At 31.4% G+C, this 15,684-nt stretch overlaps 4 protein-coding genes across 4 annotated transcripts; 3 read left to right on the top strand and 1 right to left on the bottom strand.

The window, feature by feature from the left end:
• The first annotated feature begins 1,231 nt into the window (after positions 1–1,231).
• LOC105630762 (putative expansin-A17) lies at positions 1,232–2,066 on the top strand. The gene is made up of 2 exons (XM_012212706.1): positions 1,232–1,665; positions 1,757–2,066. The coding sequence occupies exons 1-2, from the start codon at positions 1,232–1,234 to the stop codon at positions 2,064–2,066; spliced, it is 744 nt and encodes a 247-aa protein (XP_012068096.1).
• Positions 2,067–3,649: 1,583 nt separating this feature from the next.
• On the top strand, positions 3,650–4,641 carry LOC105630763 (putative expansin-A17). Its single transcript, XM_012212707.4, has 2 exons — positions 3,650–4,131; positions 4,222–4,641. Exons 1-2 carry the CDS (start codon positions 3,698–3,700, stop codon positions 4,529–4,531), a joined length of 744 nt encoding a protein of 247 aa, XP_012068097.1. The 5' UTR covers positions 3,650–3,697; the 3' UTR covers positions 4,532–4,641.
• Positions 4,642–6,364: 1,723 nt separating this feature from the next.
• On the bottom strand, positions 6,365–8,160 carry LOC105630764 (ubiquitin-fold modifier-conjugating enzyme). The gene is made up of 3 exons (XM_012212709.4): positions 7,656–8,160; positions 7,491–7,552; positions 6,365–6,699 (listed from the first exon to the last, which is right to left on the bottom strand). The coding sequence occupies exons 1-3, from the start codon at positions 7,986–7,988 to the stop codon at positions 6,570–6,572; spliced, it is 525 nt and encodes a 174-aa protein (XP_012068099.1). The 5' UTR covers positions 7,989–8,160; the 3' UTR covers positions 6,365–6,569.
• Positions 8,161–8,910: 750 nt separating this feature from the next.
• On the top strand, positions 8,911–13,127 carry LOC105630766 (disease resistance protein RGA2). Its single transcript, XM_012212711.3, has 2 exons — positions 8,911–12,643; positions 12,809–13,127. Exon 1 carries the CDS (start codon positions 9,120–9,122, stop codon positions 12,618–12,620), a length of 3,501 nt encoding a protein of 1,166 aa, XP_012068101.1. The 5' UTR covers positions 8,911–9,119; the 3' UTR covers positions 12,621–12,643; positions 12,809–13,127.
• Positions 13,128–15,684: the final 2,557 nt, after the last annotated feature.

Here is a 15,684-nt window from a genome sequence, read left to right as displayed (position 1 = left end):
GCAGATTGCAAAGCAATGGCAAATCAACGTATTGATCAAAGAGTATTAAATTTCTTATAATCTAATAGATAAATATTGTAATCAAATATGGAAAAATCAATTTGTACTTGACAACTCTAGAGGAAAAAAATCAACTATATCAATTAATTCTCGTATTTACCATAAATAATATGTTACATCATAAGTGATGGCACTTTTCCTTCCGCAGAGTGCAAAGCAATGGCAAATCTAAAACTCCATTTATTTCTTTACAATAAATATTTTTTATATGTCTGTAATATACTCAATCTGTTCTAAAATATAAGTCATTTTTTGTATTTATTTTGTCTTAAAATATAAATTGTTTTTAGTATTTTTTTTTTTTTGAGTAGTAAATGACATTTTTCCACTATTAACCTTATTTACATTAAATACAATAACTATCTTTACAAAGTAACTCTTGTTTGAGATATAGGATAATTTGGTCAAATTAATCTTGATTTTGTCATAATTTAGGAGAATTAATTATTTTCTTAATCTCGGTGTAAAAATCTTAAACGACTTATATTTTAGGACAGAGTGAATACATAAAAGTGAAATTGGTAGGAAGAAAATTGGAGCTAGTAAAAATACATTTACTAAGTTTATGGATCAATAAAAATATCGTTAATATTTTTAATTTGATTGATTTGAAAAAAATAAATATAATTCAATTTTGATTGTTATATAAATTTTCTATTTAAATCTAAATTCTATTGAATAAACTAATAAATTATATTATATACTAAATAATGTTATATTAAATATGGTAAGAATATAACATCTTTAAGGATTTAATTTTATTGGTTGGAAAAACAAAGATATTTAATTTTAATTGGTTTTATTATACTATTATATGATGAGAATATAATATATTTAATTATTATTTTAATAAATCTTTAATTTGATTGGTTATAATTATTTTCTACAATAAGTAACTTATTCTACAAAAAATAAATACAATTTATTAATATTTATAAAAAATATATTATAAAATTTATTGTTTGATTGAAAATAGAAAATAAAACTCCCCGAAAATATATATAAAATATAGAATTACGTAGAGCCAGGAACGGTTTGATGTTTAACAAATGAAATCTGCAAATGCAAAGATATGATTGTACTCCTACTTATTATAAATAGCCATCATGCTTTATATTATTATCATCAAATGCATTCTTCAAAAAAATTTTTTGAGAAGAAAACAAACAAAATGGTGATGGCTTTTATCTTCATGTTGCTAGGGCTTTCTTCCACAAAACCAAATGTAGAAGCAGCAACTCCTTTGCAACAAGCTCATGCCACCTTCTACGGTGAAGGTAGTGGCGGTGCTTGTGGATATGCAAATCTTAATACCGATGGGTATGGATTCCAAAACGCAGCTTTGAGCACAGTTTTGTTCAAGAATGGCGCGGCATGCGGTGGGTGCTATGAGATTACTTGTGATTCTGCGAAAGACCCTCAATGGTGCATCAAAGGGAAATACATTACAGTTACTGCTACAAATTTCTGCCCACCAAATTCCAGTCTTCCCAATAATAATGGAGGATGGTGCAATCCTCCACTCCAACACTTTGACATGTCTACAGCTGCCTTTGAGACTATTGCCTATTACAAGGCGGGAATAGTACCTGTTCTCTATAGAAAGTGAGTTCGTTCTAAATAACTCATTATCATTATTTTTAATTAAAGGAAGAGAAATCTCTGCAAATAACTCTATCTTTGATTTGGCGAATAGGGTTCCATGCACTAGAAGTGGAGGCATAAGATTTACCATAACTGGAAAGAGCAACTTTGAGCTAGTGCTAATATCAAATGTAGGAGGACCTGGAGAGATCTCACAGGTATGGATGAAAGCGTCAGGATCAAACAAATGGGAATCCCTGACGAGGAATTGGGGGGCTAATTGGCAGAGCCTAAGCAATCTGCAAGGGCAGAGCTTGTCGTTCACAGTCCATGCAAGCGACGGGCGTTCCGTCACAGCTCTTAACGTGATACCTGCTAATTGGGCGTCTGGCCAGTCCTTCAAAAGCAATGTTAATTTCTAGAATTATATATATATATATATATATATATATATATATATATATATATAAATAATTTCCTTTTTCAGGAAAGCCTGATGGTTGGATGTAGTTCCTAGTGTTGTGGAGTTTTTCCTACCCTTTCTCTTAATCTTCACTAATAAAATCTTATTTTCTTTGCTGTTCTAAAAAAAAAAAAAAATCGTTTTCTCGAATCCATAAACCATTTGTATGTCAAAAATTAATTGACGCTTAATACAAGTAATAATGTGTTTGTTTGAGTAGAATTTTTTTATTTATTCATTTTGCACACGAACACAAAAGCAGGAAATTAAGCTCCAATTTGAATTTGCTAATGCAGGCAAAATTAAACCTTGCACTTTAATCAAAAGTTAATGCTTTGAATCTCTTACAAAAAAAAGTTAATGCTTTGGATTATTGAGGTTGTTAAATTTAAAACCTGATTTTTCGAGAATTAAAGTTTAAAAATATTGTAAATAAATTATTCACAATCATGTAACATCTCGATTTGGAGAGCGCCAAGAATGAAAGGTTGGAAATTATTTTCATTTAAGATTTTCTATTTATTTAATATTGTTTGTATTGAATTTAAACATGCTATGAAACTAGCACTTTATTAAAACTTTTTATCATGATGGGAATCAAGAAAATTTGAGTAAGACTATTAATATAATTTTGTAACTACAACTAGTTGGTGCATTCGAGTAATCAGAAGAATCTCTATATGAATATAAATAGAAGTTCTGTTCGAATTTACAAATTTCACAAATGAATATATTCATGATATTACTACACAATGAGTGTAACGATCTATAAAATAAAAATTTTAGAATCTCATGAATAAATATATTCATGATATTGTTACAAAATGAGTGTACCAATCTATAAAAATAACTTCTATGTTTAATGTTTAATATTTTGTAACGAGTGTAACTATCTTTAATGTTTCTTAAAAATAACTTCTAGTTTTTTTTTTTTTTTTTTTTTTTTCTATAAGAGGAGAGAGATGGAAGATTAATGAAGGTGTAGAAAAAAAAAATTAGAAATTAATTTCTTACCTATCTAAAAAAAGCATTACTATCTTTAATTTTAAATCGATAAATTATAATTGCAAACAAACTTTTGAATTGAGATACATTCATTTGAATTTTTAAAATAAAACAGTAAAAAACATAAAATCTATTCAAACCCATCAATCCTTCAAAAAAAACTTATATAAGAAACTTCAATTTACATTTATAAAAATAGGATTAGAGTTACTTAGACTCGGTCTACGTCTATCTATAAATCGAACCAATGAAAATAAGGATTTTTTCATAATAATATTACTAAAAACAGTACAACCCTTTGGCAGATTTGGAGAGCCAGAAATGGTTTGGTGTTTAACAATGAAATCTTTAAATGGAATGATATTTTACTTAGGGTTAATCATCATAATTAAGGGAGAATTCCAGATGGCAAAGGAAGTTGGTTTACTGAACTGAATTATGATTTTGCAATAATTGAAAGGCTTGGTTGATCGCACTCCTTCTTATTATAAATAGCCATCATCTTTATATTATCATCATCATCATCAAATACACTGTTCAAAAAAATATTGTTACTGATCTTTTTTTGAGAAGAAATCAGACAAAATGGTGATGCCTTTTATCTTCATGTTGCTAGGGTTTTTTTCCACAAAACCAAATGTAGAAGCAGCACTTTCTTGGCAGCATGCCCATGCCACTTTCTATGGTCCAGGTACTGGCGGTGCTTGTGGATATGCAAATCTTAATACCGATGGGTATGGATTCAAAAACACAGCTTTAAGCACAGCTTTGTTCAAGAATGGTGCGGCCTGCGGTGGGTGCTATGAGATTACTTGTGATTCTGCCAAAGACCCTCAATGGTGCATCAAGGGGAGATACATTACAGTTACTGCTACAAATTTCTGCCCACCAAATTCCAGTCTTCCTAATGACAAGGGAGGATGGTGCAACCCTCCACTCCAACATTTTGACATGTCTACGCCTGCCTTTGAAGCTATTGCCCATTACAAAGCTGGGATTGTACCTGTTCACTATAGAAAGTGAGTTCGTTCTAAATAATTAATTTCTCTGCCAAATAACTCCATCACTAGTTTTAAATTAACTTGTGGTTGCTTTGATTTGGCGAATAGGATTCCATGCACCAGAAGTGGAGGCTTAAGATTTACGGTAACTGGAAAGAGCAACTTTGAGCTAGTGCTAATATCAAATGTAGGAGGAACTGGAGAGATCTCACAGGTATGGATGAAAGCGTCAGGATCAAACAAATGGGAATCCTTGACGAGGAATTGGGGGGCTAATTGGCAGAGCCTAAGCAATCTGCATGGGCAGAGCTTGTCGTTCGCAGTCCATGCAATCGACGGGCGTTCCGTCACAGCTCTTGACGTGATACCTGCTAACTGGGCGTTTGGCCAGTCCTTCAAAAGCAAAGTTAATTTCTAGAATATGATTTGTTTAATAATTTTTTTTTTTTTGAAAGGGATTTGTTTAATAATTTTATAAATTCCTTTTCCAATATCAATAAAATATTTGTATGATTAAAATTACATAAATGTCAAAAATTAATCGACGCCTAATACAAGTAATCCTTTGTTTGTTTGAGCAAATTATTTATTTATTTTGATGAGTTAAAGTATACAAACACAAAAGCAATAAATTTCAAGTTTCTTAAGAAAATCATTAAATTTGTCTAAGTTATAATAAATTATTGAGTAAATTCAATGTATTACTCTTAATTTAATACTACTAATTATCTAAAAAAACCATTAAATTGAAGTAATAATTATTGGTCATATACAAAGTATAAACATGAAAAAAAAAACATTTATTACTTCTTGAAATCATAAATATAACAAGTATTTTGGAACAAACTATTTTCTAAAATGTGATAAATATTGTGTAACAGATGTAGTATTATTCATAATAATAATAATAATAAAACATCTAGATTTGGAGAGTGAAGAATAAAAAGTTAGAAAAATATTTTCATTTAAAGTTTTCTATTTATTTAATATTGTTTGTATTGAACTTGAACATGCTATAAAAATATAACACTTCTATGAAACTTTTTATCCAGATAGAAATCGAGAAAATTTAATGTTATAAGTAGCAAAAATTTTGACATAACGGGTGTAAGAATTTTCAGAAATATTTGGAATATTTCATTTACGAGCAGAAAAGTTATTCATTTGTATCGATATAAGAATGCATTTGCTAAATTAGTTATATTACTTTAAATAAAATTAATGTTATAAGTAGAATAGTATTTTGGTTTAAAAAAACCATTTATAATAACTTAAAAGTCATAAATAGAGTATCTATTACATTGGATTATTCATTTAATTTAAAACTATTTTTAACCTGGGAAAAAGATCATATTATACTGTTTCCTCCATCGCATAAAAATAGATTATTTTTTTCATTTGACTGAAACTATAATCCCATTTTAATTTTTTAAAAGAGGACAATCTTTATTGATACATCGTGAATTTATTAATCTTTTCACTTTATATAATCAACTAGAAATTTCGAGTTTGAATTTTATCAACCACAAAAATTTTACCGAATTAGTGGATCAAACCAGATTTGTTCCTATTATTTATCTTATAATTTTGTTCTAGCACGTTAAGCCTCTCAATAAATCAAGAAAAGGACAATCTTTGTGATCAAATCTCGAATAAATAACTAATTAAAACATATAACTTCCATTTTCTAAATTAGGGGGAAAAATCATAATTTCAGCTTTTTTCCCCCTATATTACATCTAAATTCAACTCTAAAAATAAAAAAAAATTCAGTTTCCGTCTTATATTTACTTTTCCAAGTTCTACTAGCAACCAAACAAAGTTTAACTCAATTGTGGCTCTCATCTTTGTTGGAATCTCATAATTTCTTCACAGTGTTCAGTCTTATAGAACTTAGATCAAATTCCACTCAAAAAAAAAAATAGAACTTGGATCGAATTATTTCCATATTCAGCAACATCAACTATTTGAAGAAATCGAGAGTAACTGTTTCGGTTATACTGCTCGATCTTGCAAAGAATACCTGTGCAGCTTAACCGAGTTAGTGCCGCATCTGTATGGAAGCATTCACTACCTTAAACAGAATAACTGTAATCAACTGCCCAATTTTAATTAGCATGCCACCACTTGCTTTCCCATCTCTTTGGTATTTTGAACAGGGAGCCAGTTCCTGAGCTTAAACATACAACTAAAAGAACAGATTTCTGGTTGAGAAGGAAAATATTGTAAGGATTGTGGCTGCAAAGGAAAATATTGTAAAGATTGTGGCTGCATTTCAAAACTATGAATGTCATTTATGTGAAACTTATTTTTAGTTTCTAGTTACTGCAGATAAATTGTATGTAAATAAACATCCTGTTAATGGCACACTTTTGCCTCAGGCTTATTTTCTCTGACCAGGCTAACAACTCTGAAACTGCTGCATCATTTTACAGCCAGGATGTTGTATAACATGATTATGATTCACTGGCTGAAGCAGCATCATCTTTGTGCTTAATCATGCCAGAGTCGACCAGAATTGGAACCTCTGCTGCTAGCCATGGAGCAAGACCCAAGCAAAGCGCATGTGCTATGCCAAACCTAGGACTGCCAAATCAGGCAAGATCCAAAATATTGTTGTTACGTAATTTTATTAGAGAAAAGCAAAGATTCAACCAAATGAAAAATATAAACAACATTTCAAAAAGAAAGCACAAGCAGTGAAGCAAAATTGTTAATCATCAAATGAAATTGGAGAGTTTCATTCTTCAAATTGTATAATGAGTTACACATATAAAGTCATAATGCAAAATTCAATTTGAGATCTAGGAAGAGGGTGACTATGGCACCTAGATCAGAACTTTATAATTGGCCAGTACACCTGCGAAAACACTGTGGAGGGAAGCACAAGCAAGCACACCCGACACACTGATACATGCTAGAGAAGCACTAAAGAATTGACGAATACAACCTAAAAGTGACGATGATCTAAAATTCATTGACATAATAAATTCTCAAAAAATCAAATGTGCAAATGAAGATAAACACAGTATCAAATGAAACAAGTAATGCAATATTTCGAATAGCCGCTATTATAAACAAGTGAAAGAAAAAATAATAAAAGCTCTCTCACACTACCATGCTCTATATTTCACATTCCACACACACAAAAATAAAAACATAAGTCAATTATGCCAGTCAGTTGGATTATGCATATAGAGGTTAAGGAGGTAGATATTCTGCGTATCCCTATCAAAAAAGAAGCTATCATTCACATTGCCAAAATTTTGTTCCTTTCAACCTCTTTTTAACACCTGAAAATATCATAACTTTCAAAAAATATCCAATTAACCAATTTGACATACATTTCAAACATAAAAATTAACAAATAATCATACCAATTTTTGGCCCAAAGTGGCTTGAAATGAACAGTCAAGCAAATCTTTCCTCCTCTATACATCTATAAACGCCACAAAAATAAACTAAATTAAAAAAATAGCCAAATTAAACACCTAAAAAAGGAAAGGAAAGGAACATCATCATAAAACCAGAAAAAAAATGACCTTTTGGGTCTTGCCATCGAGCTCAGGCAACTCGATCTCCGGAGCAGTAGATGGATAAGTAACCGGTATATCGAACTGGAGATCAAACTCGTATTTAAGGAGGTTGTGTACATACCAGCACTTGCCGGTCCAACGTGTTCCCTCGGGATTGGCTGCGGAGATACGGAACCAATCATTGTCGTTGGACTTGTTCATTTGAGTATAGGCGATCAAAGCCTTGTACTCTTCTTTCAGCCTCTGTGTCCATGCAGCTCCGTCTCTTGGCCCGGCTTTGGTTGTCAGTAGCGGGATCTGTGTTAATGTGGATTTAGTGTTTGGATCCCATCCCTCCATTTTACCCCTCTTTTATGAACCCTAACCCTAATTTTGATTTTAATTTTGATTTAGCAGTTTGCCTTTGCAAGGGTCAAGGTTGCGAAGGAGGGCCGCGGAAGCAAGGAGAGGAATCAAAGGGCTTTTTTAATTTTATGGCAAAGTCGCCGTTTTATCAGTTGACGACAACTTTTAGAGGAAACAAAGCTGTCTGTCGCAGGAGAATTTATCTGTTTGAATTATCGTCTCGTTTGAGTTCTGACGATAATTTATCTGCATAAAACGGCAGTTGTGCTGGTGAACGACCACGTGAAGAGCTTATATCACGTCGCATAATTAGAACCCCTTGTTTAGGTGACGAGTTTTTGTTCGCACAAAATGTCGGTCGTGTGTCGTTCTTGCGAAAAGGCAAAGAGATTACTATTGGCCATTAAAAACGGCCTCCTGCGTGTAGCTCCACAACTGAAATGGCCTGGTCTCGATTAACTTTAAATGGCTTTCCTTTGTAGTTTAGAACTTTAGATGAAAAAAGAAAAAACATTATATACACCAAAAAATCATTGAACTTAATTTATAATTATTTTGTAGTATTTTTTATTTTTTTAATAGAAGGAATAGGAACAATCTTTAAAACCAAAAAAATAAAGTAAAATAAAATATTAAGATGTACACATAATTGGCAGATTATTAATCACTGAGGAGATTGCTTATTCTAATAAGGCATTAGTGGTTGATTCCAAGCTTACATAACATCTAATTTCTGTTCATTTTTGCAAAGTTAACCATAAAATACATAATACTACAACAAACTGGATCAAAACAAGAGCATAATATCAGTTAGCTTAATTCTCAATATTCTCTTTTAACCATTAATTAAAGATTAATTTCTTTTCAATTTTTCCCAAGAAAAAGCTCCTTAATCAACCCATGCAGTATCTTCGCTCAATTATTTTAGTTATTCCATCCGCTCTGCACGAGAGTGGAAGTGGCCCAAAGTCTATATAACGACTTCGCATCACTTTCCCCTGCAAGATATTGCCAAACAATGAAGAGAAATATTATCAACAAAAGACTGCGGTAGAGACTGTAGCTAATCAAAGATTCAATCTTTAATTAGATCCCAGTTCCTTCTCAAACTTATTTTGCCTTTATATGGCAGACATAATTTTATCTCCACTTTTCCAAGTGGTTTTTGACAAATTAAGCACTCCACTGCTGGAAGAAATAGCCAATCGGTCTGGTCTTGGAAGAGAGGTCACTGCACTTCGCCATAAGTTGAAGACCATTAGAGCAGTTCTTGAAGATGCAGAAGAGCAGCAATTAGCTACCAGAGCTTTTAGGATTTGGTCTGCAGAGCTTAAACAAGTTGCTTTTGATGTAGAGGATTTCCTTGACGAGTTCTCTCCAGAAGCCATTCAAGCTGGAAACTATGATGGTTTTATTGGACAGGTACGAAACTTGCACCCTTCTTTGGGACAATTTGTTAATCGCATTGATATGTTTCCTAGAATAACCCAGATTAGAGAAAATTTAGAAACTCTGGTAGAAGAGAGGTCTAGTTTTCATTTAAGAGAGCGAGTTGTTAGACCAAGTAGTAGAAGTAGAAGACACACTGGGCCTTCTATAATTGAATCAGAAGTTTTAGGGAGAGAAGAGGATAAAGAGAAGATAGTTAAGCTTTTACTCTCTGCTGATAATGGGTTTAGTCCAGGTGGTATTTCAGTTTTGTCCATTGTTGGTTTGGGTGGTATTGGTAAAACTACACTTGCTCAGATAGTTTACAATGATGAGAGGTTAAAAAGACATTTTGATCTGAAAATATGGGCATGTGTAAATGATGATTTTGATGTGGAAAAAATTATGTTGTCTATATTAGAATCTGGTAGAAAGGTTAAGTGTGACTTCTCCGAAATGGATGCACTGCAATTTCGGCTTCAGGAACTATTGATTGGAAAGAGATACTTGCTTTTTCTAGATGACGTGTGGAATGAGGATGTGAATGAGTGGGATAAACTGAGAACTTCATTAATAGGTGGTGTGGAAGGTAGTGTAATCATTGTCACTACTCGGAGCGAAAAGGTTGCATCTATAATGGGCAGTGCTTATATTCATTATTTGGAAGGTTTGTCTGATGATTGTTGTTGGGGTTTGTTCAAGAAACGAGCTTTTGGTCAGGATGAAGACAAGCATAGAAACTTATTCCCAATTGGCATGCAAATAGTGAAGAAGTGCGGAGGTGTACCTTTAGCTGCAAGGACTCTAGGAGGTCTGATGCGCTTCAAAAAAGATGAAAGAGAATGGCTTCTAGTGCAGGATAGTAACCTTTGGGATCTATATCAAAATGAAACTGACATTTTACCTGCGTTAAGGTTAAGTTACAGTCACTTGCCATCCCATTTGAAAGCATGCTTTGCATTTTGCTCAATATTTCCTAGAAATTACGTAATCAAAAAGGAAAAGTTAATCCAACTTTGGATAGCAGCAGGCTTGATTCAATCACCTGAAGGGAGAAAAACATTTGAGTTTATTGGGAATGAGTACTTCAATGATTTGGTGTGGATGTTTTTCTTTCAAGATATACACAGAGGCGAAAATGGCAGCATTCTTGAGTGCCAAATGCATGATCTCATTCATGATCTGGCACAATCTATTGCAGGAAGTGAATATGTATGGGTGGAAATTGACAGGATGCCACAAAATTTCTCCCAAATCCGCCATTGTTCCATGATTTGTAATTTCAGCTCACATAGGATTCCAGAAGCTCTGTATGAAGCAAAGAAGTTGCGAACCCTAATCTTATTGTTGCCAAAAGGAGACCTCGGAGAGCTACCTCCTAATGTGTTTTCAAATTTCAGATATTTGAGGGTCTTAGATGTAAGTGGTAGCGGCATTAAAAGACTAAGTGAATCAATTTCCTCTTTCTTATTTTTGAGGTATCTCGACATCTCTAACACACATGTTAAGAACTTACCTGAAAGTGTTTGCAAGCTTCGAAATTTACAAGTGATGAACCTTTCTGGTTGCTATGATCTTGTTGAGTTGCCAAGAGACATAACCAAGTTATATAAGCTACGGCATCTAATCCTACATGGTTGTGACAGGCTCAGCAGAACACCAGCATCAATTGGAAAACTTGTATATCTCCGAACATTGTCAATGTTTATTGTGGGAAGGGAGAGAGGTGAAAGCATTAGCGAGCTAGGAAATCTGAACCTTGGAGGGCAACTGAATATTCTTCATTTGGAGCATGTGAAGGAGCCAGAACAAGCAATAAAAGCTGACTTAGTTGGAAAGAGAAACCTCCAGTCATTGGATCTATCTTGGGGAAGCGATCGCAATGGTATGGTCAGGAACAATGCTAATGATGGCAGAGTAGAGGAAGTGCTCAATTGCCTACAACCACATAAATATCTAAGGAAGTTGAGTGTTAAAGAGTACCAAGGAATGCAGTTTCCAGGGTGGATATCTTTTTCTAAAATCCCAAATATAACTGAGCTTATCTTGGTTAACTGTAGAAGATGCGAAAATCTTCCTACACTGGGCGAACTTCCCTTCCTTAAGGTCCTTTACTTGCAAGGAATGGATGCGGTGAAAAGCATTGGCAGTCAGTTCTATGGTCAAAAAGAGGGAGCATTCCCATCATTGGTGGAGCTAACCCTTCTAGATTTCCCCAATTTAGAAACTTGGTGGAGTTTTAATAGGAGAGAGGACTTTCCTTCTCTTGCCAAATTGATCATCAATAGATGTTTGAAGCTAAGAAGCATGCCATGTTTCCCCTTTCTTCAACATCTGGAGCTACGAAATTGTGACGATATGGTACTAAAGTCAGCATCAAATCTAACCTCCCTCACTGTTCTTGTCATTGATGAAATTGCTGAGTTGGTTTTTTTGGAGAACTTGCTAGAAAGCAATACTCTTCTCGTGTCTTTAGTGATTAGCTCTTGCCCAAAGCTCAGTTCCATGTCTCCGAGTTTAGTAAACCTGATAAATCTGAAATCCTTGGCAGTTCGCTGGTGCAAGGAGCTCCATTCTTTGCCACATGGATTGCAAAATTTCACTTCTTTGGAGTCACTGGAGATTGTTGAGTGCCATAGTCTTGTCTCTTTGCCAGAGGACATTCAAGGTCTGAGATCTCTTCGGTCTCTATCCATTGAGAATTGCAATAGCCTCACATCTCTGCCACCAGAACTTCAATTCCTCACATCACTCGAGCATCTAACCATCATGTACTGTCCAAAACTGGCTAATTTGCCTGATAATATGCAGCATTTATCTGCTCTTAGAAGTTTATCCATTTTAAACCTTCCAGAGCTGTCATCTCTTCCACAGGGCCTGCAATATGTCACTAACTTGCAAAATTTGGAAATTCGTGGCTGTCCTGGTCTAGAAGCATTGCCAAATTGGATATCCAACCTTACCTCGCTTCGATCATTGGCATTGTCAGAATGTCAAAATTTAACATTTCTACCCGAAGGACTACAACATTTAAATTCCCTTCAACATCTATCTATTCAAGATTGTCCTATCCTGGAGGAACGATGCAGAAGGGATATTGGTGAGGATTGGCCAAAAATAATACACATAGCTTATGTCTATATTGGATCACAGGAAAGCAAGGATCACAGTGCAGCAAGCAGCTCAAGAGCTCATTGAATTGGTCATGCTTCATCATTCAGGTATGTAATTCTACTCAAATAACTCGTTTGAATTTGGACTTCCTTTCTTTCTTTTAATAATGACATTTAGTTAATATAGTCCTTTTAGCAAAATCTACAATTAAGGAGATGCTTCGGAAACAATTATAACAATTGTATTGTAAATCAAACTACACAAAATTGCAGGTGCAAGCAGTACATATAGACAGTTGCTTGTGATGGAGTTACTTGTTTCCCAGCCTTGTCTTCAATTTGTGTTTGGATTTGCAGTGTAAAGATTTTGTCTTCTTTTACTCTGCTTTGAAGTAAACGACAGGTGCATTTACCTAATTAATGCGTTTCTCATGGTTTGTACTAATGGCTTGCAAAGTGATGGCACAGAGTGCTCCTCTCACTGATGTTATAAACGCAGCAACTTTGAGTTAAAACGATAATAATAAATTTTAATTATGGATTAATTTGCAATATTATCAACTAATTATTACTTATGTCCCTTTTCAGTAAATTTGTTTTTAATTGCATTTCAAAGTAGCAATTTTAACTAAACATACAGACACTGCATAATTATTATATAGCAGATCTTGAATTTCTTTATCAATTTTTGAATTCAACAATTTTGGTTTTGATTTGCTGTGGGAGACAAATATAAATAAGAAATCACGATATTGAAAACCTTAATTCAGATATTGAAAATTTAAAATTTTTTAATTAATTTTGTTGTGAATTTTTTAAAATATAGATAAACACTCTACTACTAGACTCTATTATTTAAATACAATGAAATTAAAATAAAATTTTTAAATATATTGGAGATGATGGTGTGCACTTATTTGGAATATTTATACATTGTTTTATTTGACTAATATCATATAAAAAAGTTTTTCTTTTTTTAATCTAATGAAATATTATTTAAAAATACGCTATAAAAAATTGAATTCATGAAAAAATGGCTATTTAGGCATATTTGTTATCTTTTTCATTTTTATTTTTTCTATATTAAAGATGAAATGATGAAGAAATTCAAGAGCTCTCTTATTATTCAATATTTCATTTTTTAATTTATGGAATTTCATTTATTTATATGGTTTAATTGGATGTATTTTTTAAAAATATTTTTTAAAATATATATAAAGATAATTAGACCTTTGATATTTTAATTTGTTTTAAAATAAATATACAGCTTTGAAAATTTTTTAGTTTAACCTCATATATATCTATTTATAAATTTTGGATGATTTTCCATTACCAATATTATTGCTTTTGCATTGATTTTTAAGTTACATATTAACATTTATTTATGTCATTTTGAAGTCATTTTTAGTAAAGAAAAAATATTTAAACAATTGGAATAAAGGCATTACATGTTAAATATAAAATTAGATATTGTAAAATTTTTAGTTTCCTTTAAATATGCTTTTAATTTAATGAGTAAAAATACTCTTTTTTTCAACGAGTTTAAATTTTTAGCACTCTTTTTGAAATAATAGTCTTTTATTTTTTATTTTATAAAGTATATTTATTAAAAGAGAGAAAAATAGTTTATATCGTTAATTTTAAACGAGTAAAAATACATCTTAATTTTTATTATTTTTAATCAAAATAAATAATAATGTAAAATAATGAGTACAATATTAAATATTACTTATTATATTTAAAGTATGTATTTTAAATAAAATCAAACTCAAAAGCAAATATAAATTAAATAGATAAAAATCTCCTAAGCATTTATACTACATTAACTCAACTTGAATAACTAAAAAAAAAAAAACACAAATCTAATTTAGATAATGATTATTAATATAATGTTTGTTAGGATTAGTGCTTTAAAAAGAATACATATGAAAAATGCTATTTTAAAATGGAGAAATATAAATTTCAGTTTCTTTTCAATTAGATGTTAGAGTACAAGACATGTAGCAAAAAAAAAAAAAATTTCATTGCGTAGATAAAATGCAATATAAATTAATCATTGTATTTATTATAATATAAATAAGAACTTGTACTTTAATATTATGTAAATAAAAAATTAAACGAGTTAAAATAAGTATAACGAGTAAAGTCAACGTGCAGTGCACGTCATGAAAGAAAAATTAATTTTATAAAAATGTACAAAAGTGAATTTATGCGAATAATAAAAAGAATAATTTTAGACCTTAACGCTAAAGAGCCTATTCGGCAGTTTTTAGTATTTTGACTGTAGTTAAAAATATATGTAACAACTGTTACAGGTTAGGGGTTAAATCCTTTAAAGTTTAGCCTTTTAAATTTTATTATTTACACTCTTATCTATGTTTTCTTGAATTTGGTACTCTTATTATTTATTTAATTTTTCTTTTTCAAATCTCAAAGAAATGTATGCCATTTTAATTATTTAAATATTTTATTTCTATTGTCTTAAAACAAGGATAAGAGCATATCTTAAAAAAAAAAAAAAAAAGAGTATGTTGTCAAAATTAAATGAAAATTAGAAAAGAATTTTTTTCCTCATATTTTCATTTTAATTTTATAAGAAATAATTTTTTGTTATAGAAGAAATTGAAATAAAAAAGATAATAATTTAGAAAAGAAAAAAAAAAACGCTTGTTATTTTTTATTAATTACTCAATTTCAATTCTATGGCCAATATTCTAAATTTTTTGGCATTTTAATTCAGACAATTAATCAAACGTCTATTTTTACTAAACAATTTTACTTTAAACCATACATAAATAGCTAACAACTAACAATTAATATCTAACAACTACTAAAACAGTTAAAAATTATTAAAACAATTAACAGCTATTGAAATAATTAATATTGCTCAACATACTCTGTCTTCTCTTAATAAATCAAAATGACGTAGGAATATTCATGAAATTAATTATGATCTCCGTCTTACTGCGGTTATCCGTTTTATTAAATCACAATTATTTCCTCCAAGAATTGAGGTTAATGATGTCAAGCCACGTGGCGACGGGTTTCTATTCACACAGGGATTATAGAGGTGGGTATCTAGCAAATTCAACCCATTTGAATAATACTTTTAATTAAATAAATAAATTGATTTATTTTGAATTAACCAA

This window comes from Jatropha curcas, chromosome 9 (assembly GCF_041381405.1).
Source record: "Jatropha curcas cultivar XTBG-Jc1 chromosome 9, XTBG_Jcur_1.0, whole genome shotgun sequence".
NCBI lineage: Eukaryota > Viridiplantae > Streptophyta > Magnoliopsida > Malpighiales > Euphorbiaceae > Jatropha > Jatropha curcas.
This window is presented reverse-complemented; position numbering and strand designations above follow the sequence as displayed.